This window comes from Atractosteus spatula, chromosome 2 (genome assembly GCF_055471065.1).
Source record: "Atractosteus spatula isolate fAtrSpa1 chromosome 2, fAtrSpa1.hap1, whole genome shotgun sequence".
Taxonomy (NCBI): domain Eukaryota; kingdom Metazoa; phylum Chordata; class Actinopteri; order Semionotiformes; family Lepisosteidae; genus Atractosteus; species Atractosteus spatula.
The window spans coordinates 77356144-77382628 of NC_142707.1; the positions used below are offsets into that span (position 1 = coordinate 77356144).

Consider the following 26485-nt stretch of genomic DNA (forward strand, 5'->3'; position numbering starts at 1 on the left):
TCTGTGAGAATGGATATGCACCTAATATACTAATCATGCCAGTGTGGCCAAAAACTCTGAGATCAGTAATTGTGCTTCACCAGACTTCTTAGTCTTCAGTGTTTTACAGACAGCTGCCATGACTTTGGCAGCCTTAACATCTTTACAGTGCTAACCATAAAAAAAGCAAATCCTTTTGCTCAAAATAAATAATTAAGTCACTTAATTGGTAACATAATTGTGCCAAAAACCTGAGCAGTGCCGTGTATTTTATTTTTTATTGCATCGAACAAACATCTACATGCTTAAAATAGTCAAATAGATGATTATGTAAAATACAGCAAGGATAACCACATGAATCTGTGAATTTACATGTAGACTGTTGAACATTTGGCAGGTTATGCTTTTTTATTAGAATCACACTGTTCCATCCAGTACCGATGAAAACCAAATATCATGCTGACGACGTGAGCACTATGGAGGCTGACACTCTGGAAGACGTCTTTAGCTTCTTTGTTCCGTCAGTCATCAGGCTGATTGTCTACCAGTAAATTGGTGGACTTGTTCTACCTGACAAATCCTTTGTTTCTGAATTTCAGTATATTGCCAAATGAATGTATATAGAACATTACAGCTGTGATAGTAGGTAAGGGATATGATGGAAACTTTTGAAATCCAATTCAAGAAATAAGTTGTGTATAATGCATTGGATACTGTTTAGTGAGGTGTATTCGGTGTACATGCCAGGTCTTCAGGAGGTTTGTTTGTACCTGGAGTACAAACTAGTGTCCTCTCTTCCTGGAGGAGTGCACCTTGCTCAGATGTCACCTTTCATGAGAATGATTGCAGACAGGAGGAGGTTATTCGGCTTGTCTAGCAAATGTCTGTGATAAATCCTCACACTGTACAAAGGAGCTTAAAATGCCTTCCAGAAGTGATACATTAAAAAAAATCTTTTTACATGCATTTAATGACATACTTATAAAAGCAACGAATATGTGATTAGGCTGAGTGGCGTAGCAGTGGGTGCAGGTCAGTGCACACTGTATAACACACCCAACCAGCAAGGCTAGAGGCAAGTAGCAGTGCTGCAGTCGATTTCAACAAGTGCCTCAGATAAGAAACATTTCTTTTATGTAACAAGAAAAATATGAGTGATTAAAGTTTCAAGGTCCTACACATAGATTTCCTGTGCATACATGCAAGGGAAAATTTGTGCAGTTCCTTAAAATGTCAGTGGTCTCTGAAGCCTAAGGGTTAGTTTACTTTAGTGTAATCCACTGTTACTCTAGCATTCTCTCTTATACAAGGGTTGTATTTTACAGCCATAACATCTGAATAATACAGTATGTTACTACACAGGAACAGGAACCCGTACATGTTTAATTGAGAAATGTCACTATATTTCAGATCTCATTCCACATAAAATAAAGAAAAGATATAATGTGTGATCCCTATTATACATTCATAGATTGGCTGTTGTAAAGCAATTGAGGACATGGTATTTGAAAACACACATAGCCTTTCAGGATAAGCTGAAAACTTTTACAGTGACCTCAGGTAAGTTAACGTGACTGATCACACCGTTAGGAACTGAAAAACGGAGCTGTGTTTATTGTACTAAGCCTCTTCAGGTGATTTCAAATACCATCTGCTTCTCAAGCACTCCTGCAGTTCTGGCTCAGCAAATGGTTCTGCACCTTGTTCTGAACATTAAGTGACTTGGATTAGGACTATGGACTACTGGGATCTCATAAATATTGGCTTGCCCTGCCTGTGCGAATTTGTGGAAGATCTTATCTGGAATGACCACCATTAATTTTACTTCTTCATGTAGTTATCATCTTTTACCACCAGAGGGAGCCCAGCACACCGTTTGTCATTTGGTCACTTCCTCAGTTCTAGTTGGGAACATGAGATAAGATGAGATGAGATCACTTTATTGGCCATATACAATTTCTTGCATTAGGAATTTGTCTTTTTGCATATCCCAGCTTGCTCTCCATGAGACACACAGACAGGGAGAGAGAAGCTTGGGATCAGAGACCAGAGTCAGCCATTAATACGGCGCCCATGGAGCAGCTGGGGTTAAGGGCCTTGCTCAGGGGCCCGATGGAGTAGACTCCTCCACCGCCCACGGAATACGAACCGGCAACCTTCCAGCCACAGGAGCAGATCCTTAGCCATCGCTCTACCCATTAAAGCCACTTAGAGATTTTTGTTTGACTTTTATTGATGTTGCTCTTGTGAGCAGTCTACACAGATAGGCACTTTTTTGTGTGTGGTTTTCAGTTTGTGGTCCATTGCCAGGGTATTTTTGTTAACAGGCCTTCTTGTTGTACTTGTTAATTGTAAGATTAGACTTAATTTGGAGAAGTCTTTTATGACAGTGTTGTTTAATATAAAATCATATTTCCTGCTTTATTGCTCTTCTGCACTAAAATCCCTTGAAATTGTTTAGAAGCTCTTTATTTTATTCAGGTGCATAAATAAACTACCTTTGTCGTGGGTCACGTTGCCCCCGAGCGCCTTCAGAGCGGCCCGCACAGGGTCTCGCGTGGCTCAGGGGCACTGCGGGCGGCCGCCTCACATGAGCTTGACCAGGATGAGCATCAGGATGAGCACTAAGACGATGAGGAGGAAGTTGAGCAGGAGGTTCAGGCCTCTGTTGACTGCCAGGTCCATGCTGGGGAGAGGCTGTGCTGGGGGCTTGTCTTCCAGGGGGCAGGAGCTGCAGGTCTCGTGCAGGGGGACAGCTGAGAGATGACTACTCCATCCTGCTGCGTTTCAAGCGTCGTGTTAGCATTAGCAGATTCAGCTACTGGGGGGAGAAAAACAGTCAGAAACCAAGCTGCGGCTCAGTGTGCTCTCCAGGCTGTGTCTTGTTGTGGACAAAGAAGCTGAATGGATTGAACTTCGTTTGTGCCAGCAGACAAACTGCGAGCTTCACCTCTGCTTCCTCTTGAGCTCTTGAGCCTTTTTGTTGTTAGAACCAAGCAAATGAAATTTCTTTTGTCATTCCTATTCCCTTTGTGAACAACCTTACTAGTGAGACAGCAGAAATGAAACTGTCCGCTCAGCTGTTTCTGTGTTGTGAACCATTTGTTGAATTGACTTGTTTTAAAAATCTTGGACTAGATCAACTGAACTGCCAGCATGTGTTTCGGAACGTGTGTGGACCGAACACAAGACACAAAAGAAAATATTAACAACATACACCTTTTGTATTTAGCATAAATAACATTTTGGTCAATTTTGTGGCCAGTGCATGATTGCAAATTGAAGGGGCCTAGAACAAGCTACCTGTCCATCTGAGCTTTCTGCTTTCAAGGAAGAGATGGGTGAGATACAGTAGGCAGAAAAAAACATCTTCTAGCAACCAGACAAACTAGATATGTTAGATGCAAGAGGAGACCATTCTGCCTTTATGTTGTAAAAACACTAACATTTGTGTTAAATGACTCCTCTGACTAAAGTAGGGTCATTGTAATATTGATCTCTGCATCTGAATGCAAAAACACACAGATCATTTTTAAAGATAAAAAAGACGTAACATTATTCATTTTTAGTATTCAAATTTGATATATTCTACAGATATAAATGCCATCATTCTGACAGAAAAAGTATCCCTTTGAATTTCAATTTTGGGTGCTATAAGTGAAAATTGTTTTATTCCAGCTTTTGAGTAGTTGCTGTAGAACAATATAGAGTATATAGAACTTGGTTTCATAAAGTACCTCAGATTCTACAGTATATTCATTGGTTATTAGCCTGAGAAGAAGAGTCAGTTTATATGATAATTTGTATGGTCCTGAATCAAGTATTTACAGTGATTGCAATTTCATAATATTTGAGCTAATATGTAATACTTAACTTTTCCATAGTTTATAATGTGTGAATACAAATACAGAATTTAATTGGGCCTTGGATTTTTAAGTAATTAATTACTGTACAAAGCATACCTAAACCAATCAATCTGGCAGATTTGTACATTGTCTTGTTTTTTCTTTCTGGTTTCTTGTATTTTTTTGGATTTATTTTAACAATTTCTTAGCTGTAAATATCTTTCAGTTAAGTTTAGATACAAAGGAAGTGCTGTCAAGTAATTTTAGAATTATGTACAGTGATAATATTTCCATGTGTGGCATATCATTCATAGACACGCAAGGGAAATGAAATAGGACATGCAAAGCATTCATTAGCAAATCTTTTTAAGAGGTAATATAGAAACATGAAAATATTGGTAGAGACAAACTTGTGTCATAGAAGGAGTTTGTCCCTGTGTTCCCTGGGTGTAGGAAGTTTAAGTTGTATATCTCAGCCAGTGTTTGGTTGCATAGTTTCTCACTTAGATACTCGGTGTTTCACACATATTTCCTTGCACACCCTGCTAGTGCTAGCAGAGGTCTAGAAGAGCCGGACTGTGAAACTGGTACAGCGTCCGCACTTGTGTGAGCAAGCTGTGGCACAGAGTTGCAGGCCGCAGGACGTGGAGTGAAGGGGAGCAGGCGTGCTTGAAGCTTTCAGGCCCAGGCCTCTGGTGGAATATCGCCAGGGAGTGACTGTGCTTCTCTCTCAGCAGTAGGCAACAGTGAGGCACGCAAAGCGAAGTTTCACAAGCAAAGTGATACGGACCTTCACAGTACAAATCTTTATGTGTTTTAATGTAAAATTTATTTAATTTTTAGTCTCATTGGAAAAGAGCAAAAAAAAAACCCTTCATGCATGGTGGACTAACCAAACCAATTTTCTTTTTATTCTAAAAGATAAATCATTTTTGTATTACTGTTTTGACTAATTCTATAATGTCCTTTGCAACATTTTTTACAGAACAAATCCCACGCGTGTTGCTCAGCTACGACAGTTCTTCCCCCCCCCCCCGCCCGCAGCCTCGCAGATGTGCTCAGGTGGTCCTCCCATTGGGTGGCGGCTGGACTCTGTCCAGTGAAGATCGGGGGGTTCAGAGTAGCAACACAATGATGTAGATTAGCAGAAGGCAGATCAAGATGAGACAGAAATTGACAAATAGCTCCTGCAGGTTCTGTTTTGTCTGTGGATTCACTTCGATGGTGGAGGCCCTCCTGATAGCCGAGCGAGTCATGTGCTGAACTTTCTCCATGCTGGACGTGAGATTAGAGGACTAGAGTGCAGGGGGGCTGGAGGTTAGTGAAGAGAGTGCAGGCAAGAGAGAAGGAGTGCAGTGTCTTCTGGTGAGCCAGGGGCTTCGTGGGGCTAAGAAAGGGAGCAGCAGAAAAGGAAGATAAGTGAGCATGAAAAAATAAGACACTGTTCCGTGTCTGGTGGATCAGGAATGTATGCAATCATTCATTTAGTTGACTCGCATTCACATAAAATGTGCAAACTTTCCTCATTATTAATTTAATCTACTTTTGTTTCTACTTTTGCCCATGGGACCCTCCACATGTTTTAATTCTTTTTTTTCTTATGTAGGGTCTCTGCTAGACAAACAGAAGATTCCTGCAGTGTTTCTTTTAAACTGTCCTTTGTGCTAAACTGTCTTTTGTGCTGCATAATATGTTTTCCATATTTTTCTGAGCCAGTCTTAGTCTTGGTATTTGCCTCTTAGTGCACAGTGTCTTCAGTATGTTTGAAGAACTGTGGTCAGTATGTATGGCAGATACTACAGTGATTAATAAAATCGTTCCTCAAGCCCAGTCTCACATTTTTATTAGATGCAGTTTACCAAAATTAAATTGACTTAGCTAAACATGGATGCCTTGTCTCCTCAATTTCAAAGTGTGCTGGAAAGGGGATTCTCAGAAAAGTCATGTAAAACTTTCATGATTCTTTCTAATTTACATACTTGCTATAAATGTAACTTAAGAATGTTGTTTTCCTCTGAATGACCATTCATGCAAATATTAGGAAGCTGTGACCTGTCAAAAAGGAATTGAAATAGTTTCACCGCTGAAAGAATATGGTCAAAGGTGGTGATTGTGACATCACTGTAGAGGTGGCAGGGTGACACAGCCTGTTGTTTGATACACAGCTATTATCTCTTGATTGAGTGCCAGTTAGGGAGCTATTATTACCCTGTCAGACTGGAGCCTTGAAATCTCACAGTTGCCACAGTTTTCATGTCTCTTTGAAGGTTAGAAAGCTTTTTTAATTTGTCTTTAATGATACAGAAATTAAGGGATCAAGGTTCAGAACTGGAGACAATGTTATTTTAAAGTATTTGTTAGTGACATTTAATTTTCTGAAAACTTTGAACATAAAGGGAAACTGAGTTTTTTTTATTTTAAGCCCTTCCTTGAAGTAAGTAGTAAGTAAGTAGTTTTTTATTTTTTAAGTTATCTAAATTATACTAAAAAGCTATGTTTACAGTGCAATTAGATACTGTAGGTCAGGAAAATGTTCAGAATGCAAGGTCAAAATAGAATGTGAAAATTCAGTGCAAAAACTTTTAATATAATATAATAAAAGGTCTTTATAAGAGTCAAATTAAAAAGTATTTTACTTGTAACTTACTGCAGCTGAAAATGCTAAACATCGTTTTGTAAAACTAAAGCGAAATGTGTTTGTGTTTTTTTAACTGATTCTTACTCATATCCCATTCTTTTTGGATTTTATACATTGTGCCAAATTAGTTTATTGACTCTTAAAAAAAATAACTCATAAAATTTCAAATGCATTTCAAAATAGCAGTGCCTGTCCTGGTTTTGTGCCAAGTGAACTACAGGAATAATGGTATGAGATGAGACAGTAATAAAGTTGTCAGCTGTGTGATATAAGGGGAGACGACAGAACAGAGCATCAGGGTTTCATGACGTGAGGGTGGATGTCCCGCTGACACTCTCGCACTAAGAAAGTTTGAATCTGCGTCTCTACATTTTGTTCCTCACTCTCTGTGGCACTGTTCTGGCATCATTGGCTGTAGAAATTAGATTATGTACACAAAGCTAAACAAGCTGTGCACTGTCTTTGAATGACTTTGAAGCTGTCTGTGTGACTGACACGACACTGTCCAGAACAGTGATGAGTTGTGGATGCAAGATATCTTGCTTGCTCCTGCTATGCAGTTGATGTTATTCTTAGTTATGACCTTTGCATATCACAGTCTGACATCCCATTTTACTGCAGCCAACCTGGTTCCATCATGCTAAATGCCGATAGTCCTTAGGGGATGGGGATACAGCTGGGCAGGTCATGTCAGAGAAGAATCAATTCACCAAAGAGGTGCTGACTGTAATCAACCTGCAGAAATTTAGTCTAGAACATGTTTATGAGTACAGCTAATTACTAAACAGACAGGAAGGGCATATACGTTGAAACACGCACCCATTGTCAGAGACAAACAAGGGGTCTGTGAGTCCAGAAAGCAGCTATGTAACAGCCAGAGCAGATACAGAGTTTATTGTTGTCATTCTCCACATTGCAGTCCTCACAGTAAACCTTGCCGATAGACAGGGTGCTTGGATTCCATGGCTGTGTTAATCCCTAGTTTCTAGTAACAAGATCGGCGTGTTCTCATTGTTGACTGGAATACAAAATGTGCCTTGCTTAGCTTCACTTCAATCGTTACTTTATAAAATATTGAAGTTTCCCAACAACTTGCTTGGGTGATATCTCTGTGGTCTGTAAAACGTAATCAAGCTATGCATGTTTGTACATCTGGACACAGCATTTCTCTGCCTTAAGATTTTACAGATTTATTCAAGCCGCTCTTGAAACCCTGGTGACTGATGCAGTGTGCTTCTGTTGCAATAGTTATTGAAGAGTGCTTTGGCCTATTTTCTGTGGTTATTAAATTTTGGAAAAAATTGGGCAACTGTATTGACATTTAATGTTTTAAAGTTTGAATAGCTCCAAAAATAATGAGAAATATTTTTTTTCATTATTATTTAAAGGGGAACTGCAGTCCAAATTTCTCAGACCGGTTATTAAATCTTGGTAACAAAATAAATTAATTGATAGCATCGCAAAATTTAACAAATTCCCAATTAAGCAGAAAACGGTGATCTTTGTGACAGTACTGTATATTGTCTCAAACCCCTGGGCGAGTTTGCACAAATTGCGAAGTGAAGTGGCCCTTTCTGCTCACTAGTCACTGTAAGGACTAATGTACTGTGATGTAAAAGCGAATAAGTACAGGTTGTGCAGCACACTTTCCACCGCAACAAGTAAGTAGTATTTGTTGACAAAACCATCTCTATGTCAAGAGCAATATTTCCTTTATATTAAAAGAGATGTATTCACAGGCCTGCTTGTTTACAATATAATTGGGCTGGTTCACCTCAGCGGAAATTTGGTTGCCTCGTTCTGAATCGCCATGTACGGTGCTGTTTTGTGATATAAATTGGAGGTTTTACATGTTACTGTGTACATCTTATTGTGGTTTGAAATGCACTCACAAATGCCAGTTCTTTCTAACCCCAAAAGTGAACAGTACTTTAATAATAATACTCAATGTAATGAGGGTGTAACAGTTAGGTTTGTAGTTAAAATTCTCAAAGCATAGCTTTTCAGAAAAGGCCTGTGGATGCTGTGATTAATCTTTTTAGTAGATTTCTAATTCTACTGAAAGTAATTTATTACAAAAAGGACCCGTAGAAACTGTTTATAAAGTACAGACAAAAGTACAAAAAAGGTTTTGCAGTGTAAAAATACTATGTTGTGACCATTTCAGTTTGAAACAGACTGATTTCATAAAGTGGTACATTACTTTCAGGGATCATTTCTATAGTTTGCAGTAAAAATATTTATTGAAGGATTAGTCTGTTTTCCAAATGCATATATAATTTCAGAATCACAGAAGGGATATTTTTCCATATTAATCTGCCTTTCTGAAAAAGATCATTGTAGGCTTATGTGAGATCTTGGTATACATTTGTTTTTGGGCTGCAACTTGGTAATATTTACTTTATAAATGGGCAAATACAGAGACTTTAATTTTTCCTTACAGAAATATTTTTGCTTGAGATCTGCAGTCCAAACAAATCAGCATAATCATATATTGAAACAAAGAAAAAGAATATAGTCTCATGCACTGCTAATCTAACGAACTACTGGATAGATGATACAACAGTACTGTATACCGGAGTCTAAAGGGAAAATAGTGCTCTACCATTGTATATTAATTTAAGAAATATGTGCAGTTATCAGTCTCATTTTCTATATATTATGACAACCAACTGCCCACATGCAAAGTAAATAAATGTTAGTTTCTATTTGAACCAATCACTTGACAAACCTGATAAACATTTGTAGTGATATATTCAGACTGAACAACCATGTAAGTCAGATAACTCATGAGGCGGCTTGTTTGTAAGGTTGTGCTGACAGTATCAAAACAGTGTTGTTGTGGACATTATATCCTTGACGTTGTTAAGAGCTTTGAGCAACTTGGGCTTCTGAACTCGGTCTGACTTTAAAAAGCAGGGAAGGCATCGACAAGCGAGACCGAGAATGTCCAATCAGTCAGCAGGAAGGCTTCTCATACAATTGTAATTTAAGCGGTTTGTGACCACCACTCTCAGTAAGTTAAATAAATCTAATTCTTTTTGATAATGTGCCTTACTACAGAACCATATTTGTCTCTTAATAACTAGTTTAAAATGACAAAATGCCTCATATACATGTGGATTTTAAATTAAGAACGTGTACAATCCTTAAAAGCCAATTTATAACTGCTAATATAACAGTATAAAAGGCATGTTAAACTTGTCAACTCAAAGCACTAAGTGCAGTAGAAGTGCAGATTAAACAAAAATTCACTGACAGAATGCTGTTTAGGCTTACATAATGTTCTCAGTGCCAGGTGTTACTGGCTATAATATTTTCTACAATTTTAAAAAGTTCAAAGTTAGAAATGCTGAATTTTCTCATGTAAAATATTTTTACAGGATTAGCAACAAGTACCTGTGATGATCAGGTGTTTGTAATAATCCTTAAATAATGCTGAATATGTTTTCAAAGATTGGTTCCCTTGAAATAGTAGCACTTTACTTTTTGGTTCATCATTGAAGAAAGACTAGACACAGAACAAACAACCAACATTTCCAACATAACCTAAGAAGGAAATCTTCTAAAACCGAATGTAAATTCACAAGCAAAATGAAGAAAGACCTTTTTTGGCTGATATCCCATAAAAATATGTCATCTTAAGGCAGACAGTAACGTATGGCTGGCCGCAGTTGTGAGCTGTTGTTTCCATGATTGCATTAGTAAGTAATCTCTAGGGTCACTCTGCTTCATGCACTGAAACTGACTGTCCTTTATCTTTAGAGTGTGACCTGCTAGGGAATTATCTCGCCCTCTCAAAGGAGATCATGCTGCAGGACTCCTGATGACCGTGAAGCCAAAAGAAATAAAAAGAACTGGCAATGCCAGCAATAGTGAAATGCCTTTTTTATTGGCATTCGCTTTGAAACCTTTGTTTTTGTTCAAAATAGAGTTTCTTTAGATATTATCTGTTCTCCATTGCATGTCACATCATTCCAGTCATTAGTTTCATACATAAAAGGGCCTGCGCAATTTTCTGGGTAACATAATTTTCCAAATGTACTGCTGTGTATTGAGGACAATTGCAGAGGAACATACTGTAGCTTTCACAGCAGTGCATCTTTAACCTTTGCTTGCTTGAAGGGATCTTTTGTCTGAAATACAGACATCTGCATAAATGCAAATTCAAGAGAGAGCACTGTGTCTTTGATGCAAATACAGATACTTTCATAATGAACAGTAACAGGACTAGTGTACTGGTGTGGGTTTTCAGATTTGCTTTCTGCAAAATAGTTTTCTCTGTGGATCTTTATTTAATGCATGAGGCTGCAGTTACATATGGCAGGCAACAGCCTCAGATATTTTTCACAACTTCTTATTTGCAACATATTATCGGCACTATTTTTTATCACTGTTCTTCTCTTTAGGAGTTCTGTTTTGTTACAGAATTTATTGAAATGAGCTGTCGTTACGATGTTGTCTGAATGAATGAATGTCTAAGAACCCTTTTTGATTAATATTTTAAATGGGTCAGTAAGTCTGTTCTTTTATATCATGAAAGTAATAAAAAATAAAATAAATATATTTTGTAAATAAAATGTAAAACACGTATGGTTTGTTATATAAACTATAATGCATTAATGTTGTAAAGTTAAAGCACGCAAGAATAAACATTCTGTTCGTATAGTCAAGATGGATAGAAAATTAAAACCCAATTCAATAAAGGTTGTACCTTTTGTATATTTTAAATATTCTCATGGTTAGCCTTAAAACATTTCATGTTTCCCCTTTACAGTTTCATAGCCTTCAGTTTAAATGCCATGCTTACTCTTAATATAAATATTTGTAGCTGCAGTTCATATTCAGACTGGTTTGACTCCACGTTTTTCAGTGATGATAAAGGAGCGTCGGTTTTTGTTAATAATTCAGAGAGACAAAGATTTGGAAAGCCTGTCTTGGACGAACTGTGATTCACAAAGCTCTAGTTTGAATAATAAAAAAGGTTTTCCAGCTCATTAAATACAAAGTCCATATAATGTATTAAAATATATCTCGTTGACAGGTGAATTGCTATTTTTGGACAAATCCATTTAAAAGCATTTGCTTTGTTACATCATATGAAAGGTATGTGATGGTAAATGGAAATCTGATGAGTGTAATTGCAGCCATTTGTCTTCCTGTAGATCTCCTAACAATACGTTTAAAATTTTTTGCAAAATCCATGATCTTTTACAGAAATGTTTTGTTCTGAACAACTAGGTAATTTTATCGACGGAGATCTCTCACAATCTAGAGAGTCTTGATGAATAGAAAATGTAACAGTGAGCTTCACCAACATCAGTTTTCCATCACCACTGACCTCTAATTGTTCCAGTAAGTGGTTGCTGGCCCGACGTCCAGTGTGTGTTGTTCTACAAATGAATAAGGAGAGGTTATATGACTTCAGTTATTAAGACCTTGATTTTTCAGTGTAAGCCTCTTGTGTCCCCAGAGGTATTCCCTGCTCTGTCCTGCATTTCCGTCTCTCAGCCGGAGGGAGTGTAGGGCCGCAAGCAGGCAGTATGTGTAGTGCGGAGAGGATGGCTTGTCTTACCTCCTACTCTGGCCGACTGATCGTGGACACACAGCTCAGCGGACTGTGGGAAAGCGCCTGGTCCAACAGACCCAGAGGTTCTCTGGCTGCTTGTCTGGCTATGTCACAGAGTTTATGGGAACAGAACCAGGAGGCGGGGGAGAGCAGCGCCCCGAGTAAAGGAGGGGTTTTGCTGTTTATCCAGCCCCCTGGCAACACGGATTGGACACAGTCTGTCAGAGCCGGCAGCCAGCTCTGGCTCCAGGTGATCACAGAGGGACTCTGTTTCTCTCACAACCTGTTTGCTGTTGCCATACATACCTCATTTTAAGAGTCTGGTGCTATTTTCCTTTGAAACAGGATCAGTGCATACTCGACCATTTGCATTTCATTTGGTGTGATTGCTACTACTGCTAGGGTTAGCTCTGACAAAGAAGTTCAGATGTTGCCATGAGCTTGATTTCACTTGTTATTATTTACAATAAAGTCAATCACTTAAATGCATGAGTTCTAAAATAAAATGATGTTCTCCAGAAAAAATGTTTTTCAGAAGCTAACAACTTGATCTGTTTTTTTCTAACATTTATAATGTTAATTTGGGCTTGAGTTTGTGAGTTTTTGGAAACTTATGCAAAAGGGGTTCAACAGCCTGTCCTGGAGATGTACAATCTCCCTTTCACAGAATTTAGGGTTTTGCCTTAAATCAATTTCTTGAAGATGTAACCAAGAGCTAAATTAATTTAGCATATCTGTCTGTGTTTAAAGCAATACGTTTCAGTTATATGCTGCTGATAAAGCATTTTCAAAATATTTTTAGGATTCTAAAAACTTTTAAAGGGTTAGCGCTAAGACAACTATAACTTGTCACCAATGTTTGTGTTCGGCAGCAGTTCTTTCTGATACACAGTGATGTTGATGATATTAACTGTCTAACGTCAGGGAGTCCTGCCTGCCAAAAATCCAGTTACATAGAATGTAAAAATATCATCCTAAAAAGTATTTTGCATAAATCATAGAATATCTCATATCTATGTATTTGACTATGGATGTACAGTATTATCGCCATTCTTCACTTTTGAAGATCTTCACCTCTGTATTAGTTGTCAATCTTTATAAACAGCTAGCTCTGACGTGTCACTATCGGCCCTGAGTCTTTGTTATTCTAAGTGTTAGACTAGAGCACATAGGAGATTGGTGTTGACCTGCGTGTGTCGACTTCAGTATTTCAGTGGGTTGGTAAAGTAAAAGGCCTCCCTCTCTGTGTTTCCCCTTTCTTGTAAATCAGTTTACATATGCAAACATGGTGCCAACAAACCTCTAGAGATTTTCAGTCACAAAGCTCTTAAGCAAAAGGAGTTTGCTATTCCAGCTTACACTTCCTTAGATGGAGTTTAGCTGGCCTCTCTTAAGTCAAAACAAGTTCCAAAATCACATTTTTAGAATGACTTGCTCGACGCACTTGGAGTAGAAGGGCAGAACTCAAACATGGGTACATAACAGAAGGATAAACTACTCTGTTTTCTCTGGCTAGAGCACTGCTGTTGTTGGCAGGCAGTGGTCTTTCGCATCGTCCCAGCTATGCTAACACACATGAGAGGAATTATTTTTGCTGTCTTTATAATGGAAGACCAGTTGCATAATGTTCGAACTACAATGAATGAGAAGGTGACAATTTAATGCAATGCGTAATCTGAGTTGCACACATTAAGTCCTAGAGCGTTGTCTTACAGTCCCCCCTTCCACTGAGAGCTGGTACATTACGGGTCCAGACCAGTGAGCTGCTCTAACTCCTGAAGCACTTCCGCTGAACAATACTCATTCATTCTACAAACCCTTATTCCCCCTTATTTTTGTTTTCTAAGCCTGATGTTTGTATTTGTTTTCAATTAAAGTGTGAAAAGGACCTTTTGCTTTAAAAAAAAAAAAGACTTACAGTTAATGCTAAACAGGTACTTATACTAGAAGGAGGTTTGACTTGTTTTTACTGTACCTTACTTACCGTTAAAAAAAAGCCTTAAGAGTGTTTCTTATTGTGCCATTCAGACATGTTAACGATGTTCTGACTTTGCCCTGGTGTTATTTTAGACGTTTAAGTGACAAATGGTGAATAATGAGTTGTTTTACCACTGCTATTACTGTAAGAGTAATGAAGGTGCATGGCTAAGGCGAGCTCGTATTGTATAGCTTTTAAATCATCACTGGATATTCTTTAGAGTCCTCAGTCTCCCTCGCTCAGCTGACTCAGCTCAGGATGAGAGAGAGAACCCGCCAGCTGGATGAAATGATATTTTGCAACATGGTGTTAGGTGTTTGTTAAGCCATACGTTCTGTCTATTCCCAGGGAAACAATAATAAAACTAATACCAAATAAACACGCATATGCAGTATACACCTGTCACAGCTAATTAATAAAGTGGGTTAAGAAACAGCTGTTCCAAAGGTTTTTAAGATGGGCAATAGGCTTAAACAAGGGAGATGCAAGCAGTTTGTTTGAATAGTGGTAAAACATGAAAGATACTGTATATAAATTAAAATTTAATTTCATTTATTGTAACATCTCTGGATGTTACAATAGGTCTGGAGCTTGGTTTACATAGCTTTGTTTATTGTAATGCTCTGTGATTCACACTGCTCTGCTGTAACTGCAAGCCGTTATTATAACTGGTTAGACCTAATTTCCAGCTAAATGACGGGTAATTTCAGTATTAAATAAAAGAAAAAAATGTTTTCACAGCTGAACGAGGGGTGCTACCCATGTCTTGGTGTGAACCTTTAGGAGGTTATCACTCAGAATTCATTTATTTCCATACAACTGCTTTTACCAACTTCAGTTTTCAGCCAGGATAGATAGATACCTTATTGATCCCGTGAGGGAAATTGCTGATCTGAGGATCTGAGGCATGTGGTGACATTGCAAGGAGGCTTGTTAAAATTGCAAGGAATAATCTTGTCTCATCTTTTGTAGACATCAGTAAATCGAGCTCTGCAGTGTTTTCCATTGGAATTAATTTCCTCTTTGCAATAACAGCATTCGACAGCTCAAAGCATGGTATGTGAGGAAAGAAACAGGAAGAAATAGTTGGTTGCTCTGGTGTGTGTATGAAGGCAAAGGAGATGCATCTTCAGCCCCTGGGTATAATGCGCCTGTGTTTGACTAAATTATTGAGATTAGTGCTGTGCACCAGTCATCCTAACACCTGCTGTGTCTTCTGTACCCAGGTCCCTGGTTATTTGTGGCTCTCCTGCTGTTTTCAGGGACAAGGCAGAGCTGTGCACGAAGTCTGTTTTATGTTCCAATCTGATAATGAGAGAGTGGCAGCTGAGCTCAGTCTGTGCTTGCTCTTGTTCTCGTTGGTATTTATGTAGTAAAGATAGGGCGTATTGTGGGAATTGCTTTCATCCTGATGGCTGAAAAAGCCTGTACTGCACCAGACTCTTAAGGATTTCCTTCTTCCTGGTCCCATTCCAAGAAAAGTTGTCCTGATAGGAAATGTGACCTGGACTCCTAACACTTGTGATATCTGATTATATTGATCCTTTGAAAGTGTAACTTTGTATACAGAATAAATGCGAGGTTTTAGCTTTAAGAGGAAACATTGGGGAAAATGTAAATCCCTATAAATATTTCAGGAGTTCTGGTAAAGAAAATATTAGGAATTTAACACTCTTCTGATTATAACACCCAGACATTATACAGCAACAAAAAAATCTGAAAATCCACAGATATAAAAAAAAGTGTGTATCATAGCATTTACAATTCGGTGAATCATGGCTGATTCCTTCATCCTTTAGCTACATTTTCTGTTGATCTTGATCTTGTATAACTGAAATATATAATACAAGACATACAGTATATATATTATATTATATAATGCATACAAGACAAGAGTATATATACATATCCTTACATTTATACCCATTTATATACATTGTATATAATTGTATTGTATATAAGTATATAAATGTATACACATTAATATACATTTATACATATCCTTACATTATGTTATGAGCAACTAATGTTACGTCTTATGTTTGAGTATGTCTTTGATTCTTCTACCAAACTGTTCTGAGTATGATGTGTGGGAAATCGACTTATTGGCAGCTTGTCTGCCTGAAATAGGAACTGTGTGCTGAAAAGCTGGTGTCTGGAGGATTGTAGTAGAAGAGTAGACAGAGATAACATTCTAGGAAATGCAAGCAGATTAGCTGTGTTATGTGACATGGTAAGAGCCATGTCTCAGTCTTGCCAGAAATGTTGTGAAATGAATTATTGAGCCTTATTGCAGCTTATAACCACATACCTTAAATTACAGGATTTGTAGGCATTCTCTGGCCGTGTAATCTTTGCTTTATTTTTTTCTTAATTATTTTTTAATTTTATCTATGATTAGGTAGTTCAATGAAATGTTGGTATCTAACACATATTTCTAAAAAGCAAACCCTTGAGTGCTAAGAAAATGTTTAAAAGCAAAAGCACTTAATGTTCAGAAGAGTTAAAGGACAAACCTGGTGGCTATATCTGTACATATTGCTGTATATTTTTCCTTGTAAGTCCCATGGCAATGATTATTAGCAGCTCATCTTTTAAGTCAGCTATCAGGAAATAGAAATTACACTTCATGACTTTGGTAATGGATGAGTTTTGTGCTGTCAAAAGAGAAATTACGAGAACTGAAATTAAGTTTTATATAGCTCCTTTCATCTCAAGTTGCTGTACAGAACAATACTAGTCAACATCTCTTGATGCTCAACACTAATGTGACCTGGTGTCAGAAGGTGTTTAGAGTGTTTTAGCACAGTGGAGTCTGAACACATCACAATTTGTGCCCAAGAGGGATTGAGCTGACTCCCACAGATCACTCCTTCTGATCCAGAGCCATCTTACAACTTTCCTGGTTTGCTTCAGTGGCCTCACTGATGATGGCTCCTCTGCTGTTTGCCCCTGTGGTGCCCAGTGTGTCACAGCCCAATTCTGGTCACATGGGCCAATGTCCAGCAGGTTTTACAGATCTTGCTGAATCTCCAGAACTTAAGGGGCAAGGGTTCAGTAATTAATGAGTGAAGTAATTAAGGGGTCAAGTGGAAAGAAAACGGGAAACATCGAGGCCCTCCAGGGCTGTAGCTGTGAGCCCCTTGAGCCCTGCAGCCTACAGGATTTCAGTGGGCTCACACCTGGTCTCTCGGCTTTGCCTGAGGCAGTCCCTGACAGTCACTCATGCTGTTGTCTTAGTCTTGCTCTCATTCCACTCCTTCCTAAGGGTTTCTCCAATGTCTCTGAGACCTGTAGAATGTCTCATTATCTCTGGAACCGGATAAAAATATCTGAATTCAAGACCTTCCTATGATTTTAGAGGGAATGCCCCAGGGAAAAAGAGTGCTCTTCTTTATGCACTCCTTCTGCTCACCTTTGTGCTGTATAAATTATTAATTTTTTACATTAGTCTGATGCAGCATTAGTGCTTGAATTACCTTATTTAACTTCTCTGCAGTTTCATCTTGTGCACCATCTTGTGTTATGTTGGTTGTTATAATTGTTATAATTTATATGAGCTTTGCTTTTATACTGGCCAGCCAGCATTCCAGAACTACCACTGACTGTCTTCTGAGTAAACACCTTCTCTGTTCCAGCTTTTTCCTTGAACTTTAAATGTAACACTCACTCAGTGATCATTACATCCTCTCCTACAGACGTCTCTCTTTACACAAGGGAGTACTCTCTGCATTGTTACTGCACTAGAACGCAGTTCGTATATTCAGGGTCTTGTGATAGTGTTTCATAATAAAATCACATTACCATTTGTTCCTATTTCAGGAGTGCTGCTAACTCTGCAGAGTATTCTGTTGTGTTTGTTGCATTTTGAACAGTACTTCAGGAGAAATTTGGTAAATGCAGTGTCAGAGTAGTGGCACTGGAGAGCTGGCGGAATGAAAACAGACTCCGTTTGAGCTGTGACACAGTTTCCTTGATGTGACCATGACTCCAGCTTGGAGGTTCCTAATAGAGAGCGTGTTATCAGTGGGTGGAGAATGAAAGCTATGCCCCAGATATTTCACCTAAGGTTAAACTAAATCTGCATGAGCCTTAGTCGACCCGACAGCATGGCGACATGAGCAGAGGCTCTGTTAGGTCTCTTATTCTTCAGAGAGATGAACCATTTAGATGAATTTGGATCCATTTGGGCTAGATGGTTGATGCTTAAAGTTTAATGTGTCATTAGTGCATTATCTTTTTATTTTCCTGCAGGACTACTGATGATAGTGAAATGCCTATGTATGCACTTTTTTAGTGATCACAATCCACTGGTTTTCCTCTTTGCTTGTGCCCACCCTTCCCCCTTTTCTCTTTTTACAGTTCATAGGCAGACTGGTTACATTAGAGAAATGCTGTCTATCTAAAAACCTAACGAAATCTCCTTTCATATGATCAAAACAGTGACTTAAAACAGAATAGGATCATTCACATTAATAATACCAAGAACACAAAAGAGTGATGACACATAATTTCCAGGAGTGTTTGTGTTACAAAAGCATACTTTAGTATTGCTATGAAAAGGTCTTCTAAGATACAAAAACTGCAAAGTAGAGATTGCTTGAAAATTAGTTTAAATGCATATGGTAGTTACTAAACAAATAAACATGGCTTAACACTGCAATTTCCATTCAATAAATTGTTTTAAACTGAACAAAGCCCTCTCATTCCAAGAATATCTATATATAATATACCTGTCTTGCAATCTTAGAGCTGTGTAGACTATTTCTGTGACTTCATGCCCATCAAAAGGTTCTCCAGTGCACAAAGATGGAAAATCTTACATCTTAGATTATCTGTATAATATGTTGTGAAAAGCAGAATGCCCAAAGATGCTTTTTTGTACTCAAGTTCTAATGGGTTGCCTGTCAAAAAGAATATCTTAATTACTCATTCTGTAAAGCAGGACTCTATTCACTTTTACACTAACAAAGAGACACTGTAGATAAAGTAACTTCACAGAGGATTTGAGCCAAGCATTCCAAGTCTTAAATTAAATACTATACATGTGACGATCGCTGCACTGACATTTCCGGTCACTTGGGTTTTCCATGAACTAAAACAGCAATTGTTTTTTTACTGTGTCCATAGAGAGTTACTGTATATGTTTTCTTGTGAACCTTACAACAGCACATTTCCTTGGCCTGTGTAATTTTGTAATTTTGTGTATGCTGTTTATAGAGTGGTTTGAAAATCCCAGAATCACTGACTTTATTTCTTTCGGCCTCTCTTTTACAGAGATATATACACAGAGACATAAGTGCAAAGAAAATTTAAAATAAATTTTTAATTTATTTTGCCAACAGCCATATCACCCTGCAACTCACAACTGGCAACCCACTGAAGCTAAGCAGGTGTGAGCCTGGTCAGTACCTGGATGGGAGACCTCCTGGGAAAAACTAAGGTTGCTCCTGGAAGAGGTGTTAGTGGGGCCAGCAGGGGGCGCTCGCCCTGCGGTCCATATGGGTCCTAATGCCCCAGTATAGTGACGGGGACACTATACTGTAAACAGGCGCCGTCCTTCGGATGAGACGTAAAACCGAGGTCCTGACTCTCTGTGGTCATTAAAAATCCCAGGGCGTTTCTCGAAAAGAGTAGGGGTGCAACCCCTGCGTCCTGGCCAAATTTCCCATGCCTCCTAATAATCCCCCTCTATGAATTGGCTACATTACTCTGCTCTCCTCCCCACTGATAGCTGCTGTGTGGTGAGCGTTCTGGCGCACTATGGCTGCCGTCGCATCATCCAGATGGATGCTGCACATTGGTGGTGGTGGAGGGGAGCCCCCATTACCTGTAAAGCGCTTTGAGTGGAGTGTCCAGAAAAGCGCTATATAAGTGTAAGCAATTATTAATTATTATTATTATTAAATCTGCTTTCTAAAAATCTTTTTGTGGGGTGTCCAAATATTTGCTGTTCTGTTGCTGGGTGACAATCAAATACAGTAGCAGCCTGCTAAATACAAATATGACAAGACCGCAGATAGGAAGAGGAAGGGGATCATCTGCGTATTTACTTATCTCCATTAAAAACATTTGATAACTGAAGGGATTCTTTTCAGCGGGAACATGGTTTTTAGATTTAATAGTTAAAACTATTAACCTGCTTTATACTGCTAAAAAAGTGGCTGTTTAAAGTCCTTGTACTATGTGCTTGACAGATATTGCTTGTACTATGATATTGTACTAGATATTGTACTATGTGCTTATTGGAATTTCATTAGAACCTTTAACTGGATTTCAGATGGATCTCAGCAACAAATTCTAAATGTTATGTGACTCTGCCACGTGCCCTTTAAAAAGAATTGCTTCTTCGAAAGCTAGCAGCACTGAAGAAGTTTCTTCCAGTTCCAAGTGCTGAAGCAGGGCACTGAAAGGATTGCTAGGTTCTATGGGATAGTTTCTCAGATGCACACTGAAATAATAATTGGACACTTTCCCAATTATTGCAGTGGAGCATCTAATTTTAAATGTATTTTAATTTATTAATGACTTCCAATTTTTTTGGAGTGGATAGGTTGGAGGATTGATAGGCGTCTTTAACGCTGAGCTACAGGATGAGGTTTATAAATATCCCTGGCCATGTGAAGCAGTATTGTAACCATTGATGTGGTTACACCACCTGGTTCTTGTCATCAGAAGATGCTAGCGACACAAAGCCAGTTAGAGGCATTCAACACCATGTTTTCAAGAGAGCTAAGTGTGCAGCTGATATATGGGCATTATTAGGAAAGTATTTTTAGCTTGGCTGTAGGTCAACTTGGACAGAGGGAGTGGAAAAATAATGTAGCTATTTTGGAAAGCCCATAAAAGTTACTTTATATTTGATTAACAAAAATACATAGTACTTTGGCAACTTGAATCATAATTGCCTTCATACAAATACAGTAGGTTATTTTTGTTGAATCCCAAATTAGGCTTTGGCATTTGAAAGTCTAGGAAGTTTTTATACTTCAAACCGGAAACTATGTGGCATGAAAAAAAAACTGAGAAGTCGCTTCACAGAAGAGAAAAATCCCATCCTTACTGGCTGACTTTTTGTTGTCAGTTTCAAAACATCTCCTGGAGAAAAACCTTTGCATTGCAGAGATGAAAGAGTTCAGTGTGTTTCTTCATGCTTCCTGTAGATGTGACATCACATGGGATACAAAGCTTTCTTATGGCATCCTGTAAATCAGCACTGTGTTAGCAGTCTGGCATCTCTGCAGTGGTCTGTAGAAATTATGGCATTTGGCACTTTGCAATAGTAATGCAACTGGATGCATTATTTGAAGATAGCTATCCTTGAAATTTAAAACAGTGTGTGTATACATTCACAGACACGTACACATACAGTATAGAAATAAAAATAAATTGTATGTACAGTATACACTCAAGGGGTGCAATTTATGTTGCATCATGTACAAATATATAGCTCTAGCTGATTTTCATCACATTTTGTTTTTGGTTAATTAGTGCAAAAATACAGATTTGTATATAATTACGACTATATAAATAGATATGATTAAAAATTACAATACATTATAAAAAACCTCCAAATATGTTTTGTGTGCAATCCAAGAGCTATGTATGAAGCTCCTACTTTTTGTTTGAGATTTGTTTACACAGTTACTATCAATCTATCAATTTGATTAAATCTTGAATATTTTCCATATTTATTTTCAAGTATCCTTTGTTTAAGGCTAGAAACCGTAGTTATCTTCCTCAACGAATGTGAAAGCTAAGATAGTTAAGAGATTAGTTAATAGAAAAATATAATTGTATTTTTTTGTACTTGTTTCAGGCTTTGGGTAACTAAATTTGCTTTTGTTATTAAGGACTGACGTATGCTTTTCTTTCTATAGCTTTGTGGAGGAGCTCCTCTTCAAGTGGACACCATCATGAAAATCAAAGAGGGCCTTCTGCGACAGAAGGAGCTGGTGATTGATCGGTGAGCATCTCAGACATGATCCAGTGAATACCTACTGTCTAGAGAGGAACAGGTGTGCTAGAGTAGCAGACAGCTCCTGGGTTTTCATGAAAATGCCCTCATTCTGTACAGAGTCATAAGCATCACGGCTGGCAGAGGACTGCAAATATAAAGAAGATTATTTGCTATGTAAAAGAAACTGTATAGGAAATTAAGCACCTTCTGTGCTTATGGATGAAATGGACATAAAACATGAGATGTACTTGCCACATTGACAAAATAAGTACAGTTAGATTATGTGGAGAAAAAGCAATACAATTAAAATATACCTGGCCTGATGCATGTCCCTTGTTATTCTCAAATTTAGTATTTGTGGTTTTTAGTATTTGCAAGTGGCATCTGAAACTGTATAAGTTGTGTTTTTATTATGAAACTCCACAACACACAATGTTTTAAATTTTCATGCAGCCACGTCCGCACAACATGCATCTCGAACCTCCCTCAGTCTATTCCCTCCAGCGATGCAGTTGATGCAGTTATTCTCACAGTCACACCTCCCAGAACAAGTCATGATGAAAACACTTAAGTGCTGAAGAGGGAGAAGAAAGTGGTGACTCTTGTGCAGAAGACAGAAATGTTGGGTCAGCCTGCCACCAGCAGGAGAATTTCAGTGGCTGACATGCGGCCCAAACAAATCGAGAGCATTTTCTTAAAAAAATATCGACAGCACTCCAGTTCCATATAGGAACAGCTATAATCACATGAAAAGAAATAGGAGACATTTGCCGATTACGATGTATGTAGTTCCTGTGCCAATACTTGTCCCCCTCTCTACCCACCACTGCTACCCCCAGTGTGCCATCTCCTCTCTTCTGACTCTGTGGTGATTGCCACATCTCCAGGTGATGTGGATAACATCCCAGTTGATCTGGATATCTCCTTGAAGGAGTGGTAATATCACAATGAAAAGAAGTATCTTCATATTTACCACATGTTCTGTTCCTGTAAACAACATGCAGTATTTGATTCTTTTCTGTTATTATGATTATCATGTTGTAATACAGTGTTCACAATTTCTGCTGTTCATGCCGGCTTCTGTAAACTGTTCCTCACAAACTATTGTAGAAGATGGTATGTTTCACTGTACAATGAATGTGACTTTGAATAGTGAAGTAATTACTGAAGTATCCAGGTAGAAGGCACCTAAGAATAGCAGAGGTGCAGTGCCCCATCGTAGGGTCCAGGGACACTGAGCTCCAAGAGCTACTGTCCTTTAGTTGAGGCGTTAAACTTCATTCTTGGCTCCTGCAATCTGGTCTTCCTAAAGTTTCTCTTAAAAACGTCTGATGAAGCAGTTTCACACTGCCTCACCTGCCTTGCACTTCAATAGAGAGTGATGTAGTTCCCTTCCTTTGGCATGTAAAGTGCTGTAGAAATGCAGGGAATGAAGTTTATCATATTTAAAAAAGCTGTAGTGGAAGGTTTTTCAGTGGTACTCAGACATAATAGACAAGTTCTTTGCCACTTTGAACATTTCACCGCATTTTTTATTTTGGTCTACAAAGAAGTAATTTCTACATCAAAGGTCTTTACTTCAGCTAAAAGAACACACAACCACAAGATGGAGCTGCAATCCATCCATTTCTGTTCTATTCCAAATCTTTTTTTCTTTTTAATATTGACTAGAAATGTCAGCACACTTTTGAAACTACAACACATATTATTTTATGAATGCAAATATATTACTGTCATGGAATTATTATTAGCAGTACTAAGAGAAGCAGCAGTGGTTTATAAGTTCACTGCTGTTTTACAATTACCTAGCCTGAAAGACACCTAAAGTATGAAAAGGAATAAGTTCTACACGGAGACAACACTGTCAGATGCTCTGTTCTCTTGCTTCACAATGTTCTCTAGCCTCTAGGAAACCGAAGAACCAAATGTCAGCACTGTAGTACTGCTGCTGTTTGAAGAGGCACAGAACACCCGGTTTCAATAAACAGCCATGCTTTTCAAACCCTGAGCAGACAGGTTCTTGTCACTAACTGCACATACAATCATGCTCTGTTGCTTTCACCCAATAACCCTTCACTGCAGGCTGTATGATTCCAAATACAGTTTTGAGAGTGAAGACAAATTATTTAAGTGAAATTCTGTTTACAAAGCCGTTGACTCAGAGCCTTAACATTCTTTGAATTTCAGCCCTATATGGATACATGATACAATAACTGCAAGGCTTATTAAAGCACTGCACAGAAGCAGTACTACACCACCAGGAAACTATGTTAAACTATTTGGGCATTAAAGAGAGACAATTAAAATGCTGGTCACTGACCTTTGTTGGGCTGAGAGAGAAACTAGAATAAGGAATGATATACTGAGAGATTAAGAGAAACCTATCACTCTTGACTGCAACAAATGCAAGAAGATATTCTTAAGAATACTGACAAAATTTTTCATTTCATTGATCAGACAGACATAACCAACATAAATGTCTTTTTCCAAGTAACATTCGTCATTAATGGTGTTAATCAATTGAGGATCTGCTGCTAGTAGTATGCATCGCCACTGTTGGAAGAACTACAAGCTGTACATCTGAATCACAAACTTTTCACCAGTTTGCAGATGCTGTCTTGTGGGATTCTGTCCCAGTCTTCTGCAGTGGGATTCAGTGCCTGGTGACTGGTTGGTGAACCCCAGTTGCTGAGGTGCCACATACAGTATCATCCCACAGATATTCAACAGGGCGCAAGTCTGACACATAGAGCCCCCACAGCCCGGTCACATTCTCATATTGCTAGAGCAGCATGAGAGTAGGTGCTGGCCTGACGTGCTCGTGTCGAAGTGAGCTGGGACTCAGGGCAAAATGTGAGGTCTCAGGACCTGAGCAATGTCACTGAGCAGTCAGGTTGCCAAAAGTGGACTTTTGTAGTGAGTCAACACTCCTGCCCAGGCCATGACCTAGACCTTGAGCTCCCATTGATATGTCTCTGTTTCAACAATTATTGTATCATTCTGCACTGAGAAGACTTTGCTTCCCTTCTAATGACCCCATTCAACATGTTAGATCAGCCCATCACCTGTGCCCCGTCAACTCTCACAAATGAGGTGTATCACGGTCAGTCTTGAATGATTAATTAATTAAAATTATGCCAAAACCATTTAATCAATTTTCAAAATCCAAGTATTCATTTTAAAAAAAAATCATGGATGCATAGTGCTATACATGTCTTTTAGTGAAATAATATGAATACCAATAATTATCCACAGAAGCGTTGCAGGATGACACTGACTTAGCCCTTGAAGATAAACATAATCAGTAAAGGCTTTTAAATTGATTATCTGTTGAAAACAGTCTGCCTCTAATGTGTTTTTCATAACAATTCAACAATTGTTATGAACAATTCAAAGTGACCTTTGACAAGTTTGTGGGGCTAAGTAGAGACTTCTGTTTCAAAACTATCTGCTTTCAAAAGTATACATAACTGTAATGTAATACAAGAAGAAGCCTTTAACAAAACTCTCTCCAGATGTGTAATAATGTGAAAGCTTTTCTACTTTAGGCTTCATAGTTAGAGATCATTATTTAATCACTGAGTGATTGTAAACAAGTAAATGACCCCAATAAACATATTAACTATTGTATTTGATTTTCTGATTGGCTTTCTCAAAGCTTTACTGCTATTAGCAACAAATAATAGTTCAGAGAAGCTAATTATTTGTATTAATTTTATTCTAGCATTCCCTTTAGGGGGTGCTGTAAATCAGAAATAATATTTCTTTCTCTTTTTTCTCCTTCCCATTTTGCAGTCACTTTTTTAGTGCCATAAATGGATCTGAAGTATCCTTGGACACTAGAATGCGATTTATTGTTCTTAGCAAATTGAACTTTAATATCTTTGTGTTTCAGAAGAAGACAAAAGTTCACAGGGCTGCTTAAAGACATTAATGTACACACATTTTAAAACAGTTTGCCTTATATTTGTATTTTTCTGATATAGCCTTTATTAGCAAAACACTTTTCATGTTCTGAATAAACATGACTTTGATATATATAATATACAGTATATAACCCTATTGAGGTTTTGTAACATTTCCAAACTGTCATCTCAAAGTACACAATTCTAGCAGCAGGCAAAACAGCATCCAAAATAAGTGCACTGTGCTAATTAAAGATGACTTTAAAGTCATTTCACTGTTAAGTAAAAAGCATGAAGCTGATTGAAGTTGCAATATTAAAGTAGAAGGGTTTTAATACATTTTCATTTCAGATTTCTCATATTACAAAAGAAAAAGTCGAGCTTTGAATGTTTACTGAAAGTGTGAATAGTAATACAATATATTGTGAACAAAACACTTTGCATCATTTCATAACTGTTGAGTTCTTTGTCTGTGTTGCAGGCAGAAGCAGCACATCGTTCAACTGCATGAGAAGATCAGAGAAAATGAGCTGAGAGCCCAGCAGGTGATCCAGAGTCAGTGCAGGAGCTGTGAGGACCCCTACCTCCTTAAAATGAAGGTACAGCACCAT

General features: G+C 38.2%; 2 protein-coding genes across 8 annotated transcripts in view; one reads left to right on the forward strand and one right to left on the reverse strand.

Annotated features, from left to right (window-relative positions):
* cep85l (centrosomal protein 85L) overlaps positions 1-26485 on the forward strand; it is a 91214-nt gene that overhangs the window by 45190 nt on the left and 19539 nt on the right. For all 3 annotated transcript variants that reach the window (XM_088928556.1, XM_088928547.1, XM_088928538.1), the window contains 2 exons: positions 21890-21975; positions 26356-26473. In XM_088928556.1, the coding sequence (XP_088784682.1) occupies positions 21890-21975; positions 26356-26473 (204 nt within the window). The remainder of the gene's footprint in view (positions 1-21889; positions 21976-26355; positions 26474-26485) is intronic.
* On the reverse strand, positions 239-12178 carry pln1 (phospholamban 1). Of its 5 annotated transcripts, none has more exons than XR_016093830.1 (3): positions 12038-12178; positions 11804-11855; positions 239-2797 (listed from the first exon to the last, which is right to left on the reverse strand). XR_016093830.1 is itself a non-coding variant. In XM_088928568.1 (3 exons), exon 3 carries the CDS (start codon positions 5096-5098, stop codon positions 4940-4942), a length of 159 nt encoding a protein of 52 aa, XP_088784694.1. In that variant the 5' UTR covers positions 5099-5211; positions 11804-11855; positions 12038-12178; the 3' UTR covers positions 4631-4939. The 5 variants fall into 5 exon arrangements, 1 of the variants encoding a protein (XP_088784694.1); XR_016093828.1 differs by having other exon boundaries at positions 239-2800; XM_088928568.1 differs by lacking the exon at positions 239-2797 and adding an exon at positions 4631-5211.

Bases quoted from the DNA above. Each gene is read 5' to 3' on its own strand.
- pln1 (XM_088928568.1), bottom strand. From the start codon at position 5,098: ATGGAGAAAGTTCAGCACATGACTCGCTCGGCTATCAGGAGGGCCTCC.